The following is a 10,131-nucleotide window of genomic DNA, read 5'->3' as shown; positions in this document are numbered from 1 at the left end:
ATCCTTTAAAAACAAAGGAAAGGAATAAGAAGGGTGGTGGAAAGGGAGGGAGAAGAATAGAGAGAACAAACTTTCTATTAAAGTTGGGGTGTGCTAGTCTCTCCACCAAAGCCATTTAGACCCACCCATGGCTTAAAGGGGGAGAAAGGGAGGAGTGAGGGAGCAAAAGAGGAATAGTAGGATCTATGGGCTGTCATCTTCCACCATTCTTAGCACTTCCAACCACTAAAAAACTGCGACCTTTAACATAAGTCACCCTCGCAGCAAACTGCCCTCCATAAAGCCCTTCTCCTCTCCTCCACCCCACACACAAGAAGAGAAAGTGATGTGCCCAGTTTACACAAACGTTTCCCACGTGTAAAATGTAAAGGAAATTGCACACCCTTTCTGAATCTTCCTCCGAAGCTGAGAATCCCGTGCCAAGGCACTTCACCCTAAACGTTGAAACAACACAATTAATCAAATGTGTTCACCTTGTGTGTCTACTTGCTTGTTTGTTTTAAATGCAAAAGCTCCAAGGGAGTTTCTTTGCTTTTAGAACTGGCTAAATGTGGTCTGTTTTTCCAGCACTTCGAGGTAGTCCGGTTCAACGTTTAGTTTTGCTTTTAACTCCAGATATTCGTTCCGGTTGGGTTCTACAAAGACAGCACTCGGGGGGCTGTAGAGCACCGGTTCTCGCAGCCTGCTGTCCCCTGCCCCCGGGTGCAAATACTGATGGGGGCGTCTCAGGTCATAGTTGGGGGAGAAAGTGTAAGCAGCGGGGCTGCATGGGAACTTGGGGTATTCCGGGAGGCTGTTGCCGGCGGGGGTGGAGGAGCAGTGTTTTTCTGGTTCTAAAATGCCCCTGTAAAAGCGGTCGGCGTCCTGCACCGGCGACAGTAGGTCCTCCCGGGGCTCAATGGTGCTGACGCTGTAGGCGGGGCTCCGCAAGTGGTGACTTTCCCGCCTCTCCTCCTCCCCTGGCTGCAGCTGCAGCTGCGGCGGGGGCTGCTGCTGGGGCTGCGGCGGCGGCGGCGGCGGAGGCTGCTGCTGCTGCAGGTGGTGGTTGCTGCTGTAGGTGACCTTGAGCTCGTGCAGGTCTTTGTAATCCTCCACGGAGTTGCCTTCTCGAGAACGGTAAATTGGGTTTTTACACATGTGGCCCAATGGATGGGGGATATATTCATACACGTGGCCCGCGGGCGTCTTCACCTTGGGCAGAGCCGGCCCACGATGGTGCACGTGCGCGTGTGGGTGGCCGCCTGGGCCGCCACCGCCGCCACCATATACACTGTACTGCATGTTGAAGGAGCTCACGTCGGAGTTGTTGGTGCTGGTGTGGTCGCTCTGGTTCTTCTTCCTGCGCTTCATGACCAGCACAAAGAGCCCCGCGGCCACGAAGACGGACATTATGAAAACCAGCAGAAGACTGAGGATCAACACCGATAAGGGCACGGAAGATGCACCTCCGCCGGCACCCAAGCCCGCCGGGGCCCCAGTGCTGTTCAACCGGACCGCAGGGGTCACGGCGCTGGTCCTCACTGGTACTTGGATAGAGGAAGGTGTGGGTGTGGAAACCACCACATCCGAATAGTCTGGGCACAGCAGCTCTGACTTAATGGAGCGCATGTCTGTCTCTGCGAATTTCTTGGGAGCCTTACAGATCACTTCGTCTACTAGAACGCCCACTTTTAGCTGCTCAACCCACAGCTTCATGCCCACCACCTCGCAGGTACAATCCCAAGGGTTGTCATGCAAGTCGATTTGGATGAGTGACTTCAACTGGTCCAAAACTCCACTTACCGGCAAGGACGTGAAGTGGTTACTCCTCAGGTTGAGCCTGAGAAGGGTCAGGCCAGAGAAGACGCCTGAGGGCATGGCCTGCAGAAGGTTGTTATTCAGGAATAGCAGCTGGAGGTTTGGGACTGGATCGAAAGTCCCAGATTGAATCTCCCTTATGAGATTGTATTGGAGGAAGAGATACTGAAGACTCTGCAGGCCATAAAATAATTCTGGGCTCAGTCTCTCTATCCGGTTGCCATTCAGGTAGAGGCGTCTCAGGTTGCTGAGATCCCTAAAGGCGCTGTCTTGGATCATTGAGATACGGTTGTTACCCAGGTGCAGGAGGTCCAGTCCGGTGGCCTCCAGGAAGTCTGTCCTGCTCACAGCAGCGATGTAGTTCTCTGTCAGATACATTTTCTTCGGATTGTAGGGCTTGGGCTGCAGCTCAGCAATACTCTCGATCTTGCGCTCCTGGCAGTTTACATTTAGGCCCAGATCTGAAATCTGAAGGTTGCAAGTGCACGCAGTGGGACACTCCAAAGGCACCGGGGATTTGGTCTGGTAGGCGATGCTGGGGCCATAGTTACTGTAGCCCAAGTCCTTAGAGGGCTGCCTAGAGGTGGGGCGCACTCTGGGCTTGTTGGGTTGGCGGGTTCCCTTAGGGGGCTTCAAGGGAGGTTTGTAAACAGCAGAGGAAGAAGTAGCCACGGAATTTACTGAGGCCGGGGTGGTGTGTAAATACCCCGTGGTGCTCAAAGGCGTCTGAGGCCTCATCTCATAGTCCGAAATAAGTTTCCTTGGGCAAAGTTCCTGCTTGGATACCTCGTCCAAATCCCTGCCATGTAAGCGGAAGGGGGTCTCACAAACCACATCCCCCACCAGGGCTGAGTAGGAGATGCTGTCCAACCAATCCTTGAGAGAGATCAGCTCACAGGAGCAATTCCAGGGGTTTTCCTCCAGCTGTAACTCCACAACTTTATCCATGTGCTGCAACAACCCCACATAGGGCAAAAGTTTCAGCCGGTTTCCCCGCAGGTCCAAGTGCGTTAAGGGCACAAAACGGAAAAGATTGTTAGGTAAACTTGACAAAAGATTGTCATTGAGGATAAGCACCTGCAACAAATGCAGTTTCCCAAAAGCATTGGGTTCAATGACGCTGATGTAATTGTAATCGACTTGTAGGTATTCCAGGTTCTCCAAGCCAAGAAAGGTATCATCTCTAAGAAGTTCCAGTTTATTATTGTTCAGATGCAATCTCCTCAAACCACGAAGCCCATGGAAAGCCCCAGTCTCAATATCTTGGATAACATTGCTACCCAGATGCAAAATTGAAGCCCCAGTGTAATTGACAAACTCATTGGGGTAGAGACGATTCAAAAGGTTTCCAGACAACAAGAGGTGATAGATTGGGAAACGGGGAGGGCTAATTTCAGAGAGACTGATGATTCCCCGGTTTTCACAGCTCACAGTTAAAATGCCGTCCTTTTCCTCACAAGGACATGCATTGTCACAGATTTCCCCATAATAATCGATGGTTTCTGCACATGAAAGGACGAGAGATGTTACAGCAAACGCTAGAGTCTGCAGCATCCAGCTATGCATTTTTCTGTGGAGGTCCTGTTCCAAAGTTACTGGGGGGCAGCAAGTGTGCATTTTACCTCCTGCAAGGGAGAGAGGAAACAAGGAAACAACAGAATATGACAAAAAATTAAGAGCTTAATCAGAAAGTCTCTCTTCCCTGATACTATTTCTGGGAAATACAAGAGGGGATAGGAAAGTCAACTCCCACCCCCGCCCTATTGGAACAATGAAATTCAGCAGACTATATTAAAAATTGATATTCATTTTGATTTAAAGGTTCATTTCATTTTTCTAATGAGTATATCACAGAAGTACTGCACAAGATGAGGGCAAAGTCCCTTTTTAGTGTTCTTCTGTACTTCCCCCTTTACAAAATCAACCCATAAATATACATAAAATGGCTGTCAGTTCAGTTTTGTGGTTCTAATTTAAGAGAAAAGAAGCATCATTTTACAAGGTTCCCCTCCTCACCTATATGGAGCACCCCCCACCTTCCTCTTTTTCTTTCAGAATCCCTTCGGTTAACAGTTCACCATGTAGGTCTCCCATTTTCACAGAAAAGCAAGGACTCACAATTCTTGGACTATTTTAAACCACAGCAAGAAATGCCAAGGTGGAAAGCTAAATAATACTTTTCATAGGCAAAAAGAATGCAAGATAATGCATCAAAAGGAGACAGAAGAAGCTCTTAAATCACCAATTGTCTTCTAGAGCTCTAAGTATGGAGAAAAAAGGGAGCGCATTCGCTTTGATGGTGGACTTCACTACCACGCTATTAAGCACATCAGCGTCCTAATTGCATGCACAGTGCCACTTTGCAGCGCTTCCCTGAGAGCGCCCTGCGACCACTTCTCCTCATTGATCCTGTCAGCAACGCTACCAAACCGCATATTTAAGCCACTGAAATAGTTGTGCACGATGGATTACAAAGAACTCAGCGAAGGCATCCGCAATCTCAGAACACCTCTGAATACCTTGAGTTTAAAGAGGACATTCCTACCGCTTACCCGGAATCAGCTAAAAGTAAACCAGGGACCAACGACAAAGCCTCCCTTACCTCGGGCTCCGCATCTGTTTGCCACGGTATGCAATACTAACCCTACTGAATTAGCAAGATTTGGAATGAACTACCATCTCGCTAACATCTCCATCTTTGGAGTTGCTTATTACATTTGCAATATACCCTCCCTCAGGAATGGGACTCTGGGGTTCATCAAGAGGCAAAATAGAGAGGTGGAAGGGAGAAAAGCAAGTGACATAGCTCAGTGCTCTAATACCCGAGATTTCATCTCCCTTAGGAATCAATCCAACCCCCTCCCCCTTTTCTTTCTTTTTGTCCCCTTGAATGCTTCCTTCGACTTCCTACTTCTGTTCTACAGCAACACTCTTAAAGGGAGGACATAAATGGAGTGAGTGTGAGTGCGTGTTGCCTCGGTTAGCCAAGCGGTGGGGTTTGGCGGGGGCGGCGGCGGCGGAGTGGGGGGGGGGGGTCTAGGCATTTGATAGAAACGTTGGGCTCTGGGAACCGATGCCTTTTCTCTAGTCAACATTGCTTTTGCCTCACCACTTAAGTCTGGTGTCGACTCCTAACCAAAACTAAGCCAAGATGTTTCTGACGCACAGGTTCAAGCTTAGAGACCTCTCTCTTGATCTCCAAGTCGACTCCAGTCCGCGATATTAAAAGCGCCTGCATTCACACGCACATGTGCAAGTGTGCCTGTGAATCATTCACGTTTGGCCACTCAGACGTGTCGAGACGAATCGGGATCACAGTGTTAAAAAAAAAAATCGCTAGTATTCCCGACCTCCCATCACAATGGCAAACGTCTCCCAGCTTAAAGCACCCCCATGAAAGCAAAACGTTTACCTTGAAATTTCGGTTCTCCGCTGGATCAAATCTGCACATCCATTCAGCTGGGTTGTGTCCCCTCCCCCTCCCTCCCTCCGCTTCCCCGCCCCCATTCACCTCCTTCCCGATCAGAAAGCCCATAGCAAATTGTGTCCAGCCAGTATTAAACTCGAGCGTTTACAACTTTAATTCAGTTCTGGTTAGCAAGGGTCGAAGAGCTTCCTCTCGCTCCACTCCCTTTCCTCTCCCCATTGCCATCAAAGGAGACAGAAAATTTGAGAAAATAAAGTTGAATGAGCCGGGGAAGGCTGACATTCCGACTGGGAAACGCACCATCGCTGTAATTTCCAGGGTGCGCGGCACATCCTCCGAGGATCAAAAATTTTTTGGAAGGCGGGGGCGGGGGTACCGTATTTGTTCTCTCCCAAAGAATTTAGACGCTGGATCACCACCTAGCACATCCCTGCATTAAGCAGCATGGAGCCGCTCGGGCTGGAGCCCAGCACCCAGGCCGGACCCGAGGCTCCGGGCACAGCTGCTGGAACCGTCGCCCAGGCAGAAACACCGGGAGTTCCAGGACGCGAGGCTCCCCCTCCCCCACCCCGCCCCAAAGCGAAGGAAGGGTAAAGGGAGGAAAAAGGGGAGGGAGTAGAAGGAAAGAAAGCCATCCCGCTATACACACACACACATACACACACTCACACACACACACACACACACACACAGACGCAAGCCTCTTTTGCAAAGTAAATGACAGACTTACCCCGTCTCACATCTCCAGGGCCCACTCATCATAGCTACCCTTAACAAAATACCTCTTTGGGGTGTGCACGGTTTTGCTAAAGCCCAGGCAGAAAGAGAAGGCAGTTTTCAGTGCAGTCCGAGCCGCTGGAGGAAAGAGGTGGCCGGACGCCGGCAGCCCCGGGCCGCCGCCGCGGTGGCGACCGCGGGTTCCGGGGCTCCCCAAAAGGCTCTCCCCAGCGCTCTCCGCGGCGGTCGGAACGGGCAGCGGGGTTGGGGGGGGGATAATGGGGGGAGATCTCGAGCGGTGGGATGGGAAGAGCGGGGGAGGGGGCGGCGAAGGACGGGCTGGAGAGGCGCCTCGCGGTAGGGGCTGGGAGCAGGAGCCGGGCGGGGCGGGGAGGGGAGCTGTTGGGAGGGGAGGCGCGGAGAAGGAGGAGGGGGGCGCAGAGAAGGCTGCTTTGCACTGCCGGCCCCGCCAATGTGACGGTCAGCCTCGCCGAGCGCTCGCACTAGCTCACACTCACGCTCATTCTCACACTCATTCCCATCCGCGCTACAGCGCGATCGCGGGGTCCCAGGCACCCTTCGCCGCACTCCCCCCCAGGTGGGTACTTACAGTTCCCATCTGCATGGGGGGCAACTTTCTCCGACCCAGCAGTGGCCGCCGCCCCCTCCAGCTACCTCTGGCTCTTCGCACCCTCGGGCCTGGGTTCGCGCCGGCCGGCCCTCCCCTCCCCCCTCGGCTCTCTCCTCGCGGTCTTCACCACATTTCCCTCTGGTCAGTGGCGCACGCCCGGGGAAGAGCCAGAGAGAGAGGGGTTCGAGGGTGTGCATGCATAGCCCGCCTTCTTCTTGCAGCGCACACTGTACATGGTAGTGAGGGGGCGAAAGAAGGTGGTACTGGCCCCTCGGTTGGTCTGGCAGCGGCGGCGGCGGCTGCGGCTCCAAAGCCGTCCTCCGCCCCCGGCGAGGCGACCACCGAGCTGAGATCCCGCCGCCGCTGTCCCTGAGAGCCGATCCCGCAGCCGCCCCGGCCCCTAATTAGTATTTGAACGGCTCCAGCATCCTCTCGGCTGTTTCATCGCTCCCGGTGTTTGCAGGGTTTTTTCTCTATCCCTTCCCCAGATGCGGCGCACGATCGTCATTATTTGGAACTCTTTATCTCCGACATCCTTTGGGGGGTCTGAGGGGCAGGAACAGCGTTGTTCTACGCCTGTGGCGTGTCCTGGCAGCCTGGCGGTTCTAAAAACTCAGAGAAAGTCGCGTCTTCTGTTCCGGGCGTTGAGGAGGTGGCAACGCGGTAAGCATCGTCCGGGTCTCTGAGACATCTGCTCCGTAGCGGGTGCAGGGCCCCGTCCGGTGCACTTGTTTATTGTCGCGCCGCTGGTGCGAGCCAAGCTGCAGCAGACATGATGGGCCCGGGGCGAAGCGAGCGCTAAGTGACCGATAGATGGCAGCCGAGGGTGAAGGCGTCCCTTGGCTCCCGCGGCGCAGCCGGAGCACCCCTTGGATGTCACATTCGTGGGAGACCGCGGAGTCTTGGACCATGTGCGTAATAGGAGCGTGGGAGTGTGCAATTCTAGTATAGGAAAAGGGAGGAGTGGGAATAACCCTGACAGTGCTAAGCTTGGTGGTGGTCAGGGACAGATGATTCCAGCCCTGCGATGTTCGCCTGCCTTCCTCTGCCATTTAGAATAATAGAGCCCATGCTGCTGTCTCATGTACATACTGTAAAAAACCCTGGAAGAGGGAGTGGCTTATTCTAACTGTAAAGAGGGCGCTCCTCCCCCCCCCCCCCATTTTGCTTTTTTAAAAAGACTTATGTTTTATAAGTATGTCTGGGCAGATCAAGGGAATGTGAACGACTTTCACAGGGAATGTGAATACATTTCGTGTGAACTATAAAGCTGGAAAACCCCTAAATAGATGCAGTATCGATAGCGAGTTTCTTGAAGCGTCACCTGCTAAACTCCACTAGCGACATCTCTACAGTAAGTATCCCTGGCTCTTTCCATGAAATCAGTTACCTCCCTCTCCAAAAGGAGGTTTTGTACCTTCATAAGATGTTTTTCGTGTTTGCAGTATTAGGCCTGCAGTCCATCCCAGGAATACAAGAAAAGTTGATCATAGTAAGTGGCCCAGTGCAGGCTGAGAGCACATGTGCATGTTCTTTGATAATTGAGTAGTTTTATCACGTAAATATATTCTGTACGTTTTATTTTGGAATTATGTCTTAAAACATAACTAATCCCTGATTCTTAGTAATATTTGGGATAATAATAATTAATCAAATTAACCATTTGATTAATATTAATGAAGACTCGGTGGAAACATAACGTCTTTCCACATCACTTATATATGTTGAATTAGAAATATTTGTCTAGAGGAGGCAAATATGGCAATCTCCTGAGATTTTGTAACTTTTTAAAATCTTCCTCTGAATCTGTTGTGAAAATATTTTAAAACTAAGGCATAAATTCTTTATTTACAATATTGTTTCTTTTGAGTTAAGTTTGGATCTTGTACAAACAAGAGGGAGAAAAGAAGTAATCTGTGATATCAGATATTGGAAATATATCCTAGGGCATCCTGTTAAATTTAGAAACATTTGGTCTAGGACTGACAGCCACTGCTATAGGTACCTTATATAAACAGACAACTTAAACTTTATCCACAAAAAGGCTATTAATTTATTTTTACCTATTTATTATCTTCTAAATATTTTTGAAAATCTTTTAAATATAAAGCCACCTTTATGTTTTCAAAACAAAAACATATCATTTTAAAATTAAATGTTAATCACAGAAACCTTTGGCATAGGAATATTGAGTCCTATTAAAAAGTTCTTTTTAATAGCTTTTAATGTTGATTAACTCTGTGGAAATTATAAAATGTCCTGAAATGTTTTTACTACCAGGATTCCCAAAATAGCTGAGATAAAGCTACTTTAATTATTTTGCTACTTTTCAAAATTCTCACAATTCCATTCATTACAATTAGTTTATAAAATCTGCTTTTTTTAAATTTTGTATTATTTTTAAAGGTTTATTGTCCTGATTAAAATAGAATTATATAAAATAAGCACGTTTGGAATTAACTTAGCTTGTAATTTTGTTAGAAATGCTAGCACTAACATTCCAGATTGCCTCTTGTGGTTCAAATTAATAAATGATGAAAACTTTCTATCATCAAGTCAACACTAAGGACTGCCATAGATGCCACCATTACCTTTTACCACTAGGTGTCTCTATAAACTGCACTGCAGGAGAGTGAATTTTGAAAAAACACCTTAATGTGAAGAGACTAGAATAGAATATAGGAGGGAAAACATCAAAGAAATAAGGAGAATCCTCTATTTTTAGGCCTTAGAGTTCTATTTGCTTGAAGTGTTGATTATTTTTAGAAAAGATATAAGTGAATCATGTAATAATGATAAAATTTAAGCCAAAATTTTTACTCACATGAAAAAACATGTTTGAATCTGTACTAGGCAACATATAGTTATATGATATGCATTCATGCTTTCACAGGATGCATAAGTAACCAAAAATAATTACATACAAGAATTTGGGCACTAGAATCTAAAATTATTGATCAAATAGGAATTTCCAGAACTAAGGTTATTAATACTAAATTAAACATAATTTGATTGAGTTAGATGTATAAAATAGAGAATGTCCAAATGTTTGTGAATGGATTTTGGCATTTTATGACTAGCTCATGAGCTACTACCATAATAAATATATATTAAATATTAAAACATATTTGGCAGTATTTAGTTCAAATTATAGCAATGATGATACCTGTATATTAAAATTTCAATTTAAACTGTAGTTAGCATATTGTCACTTGAAATGGATTATATATTTTATGAATTCATACTTATTATTATCTAGAATTCTTGTCTTAGTGCTTTATAAATTCTTAAAGAAATTCTTATGTTAAAGACATTACTTAAAGTATTTTATTACATTTTATTTATGAATTGTTCTGTAGTATCTTTAGGATCTTACAATGCTTGAGACAAGAATTGTGATCCCTCATGAAACAACCTAATGTGAATTATAAGCAAAAAAAAATTGGGGGGAACTACTGTAAGCCTTCACATCATTATATAAACCTCATGCCAGCAGAGCTTCCATTTCTTTTTGTTATCTTAAATGGTGAATTATGATTATGGAATTCTAATGTTGAAT

The 10,131-nt window shown here is 47.5% G+C and overlaps 1 protein-coding gene across 1 annotated transcript; it reads right to left on the bottom strand.

Annotated features, from left to right (window-relative positions):
• Positions 1–534: 534 nt before the first annotated feature.
• On the bottom strand, positions 535–6,807 carry Slitrk5 (SLIT and NTRK like family member 5). Its single transcript, XM_034636492.2, has 2 exons — positions 6,741–6,807; positions 535–3,422 (listed from the first exon to the last, which is right to left on the bottom strand). The coding sequence occupies exons 1-2, from the start codon at positions 6,805–6,807 to the stop codon at positions 535–537; spliced, it is 2,955 nt and encodes a 984-aa protein (XP_034492383.2).
• Between the last annotated feature and the right edge of the window lie 3,324 nt (positions 6,808–10,131).

This window comes from Marmota flaviventris, chromosome 4, assembly GCF_047511675.1.
Source record: "Marmota flaviventris isolate mMarFla1 chromosome 4, mMarFla1.hap1, whole genome shotgun sequence".
Taxonomy (NCBI): Eukaryota; Metazoa; Chordata; class Mammalia; order Rodentia; family Sciuridae; genus Marmota; species Marmota flaviventris.
The sequence above is the reverse complement of the archived record's forward strand: the minus strand, read 5'-3'. Positions and strand labels throughout refer to the sequence as shown.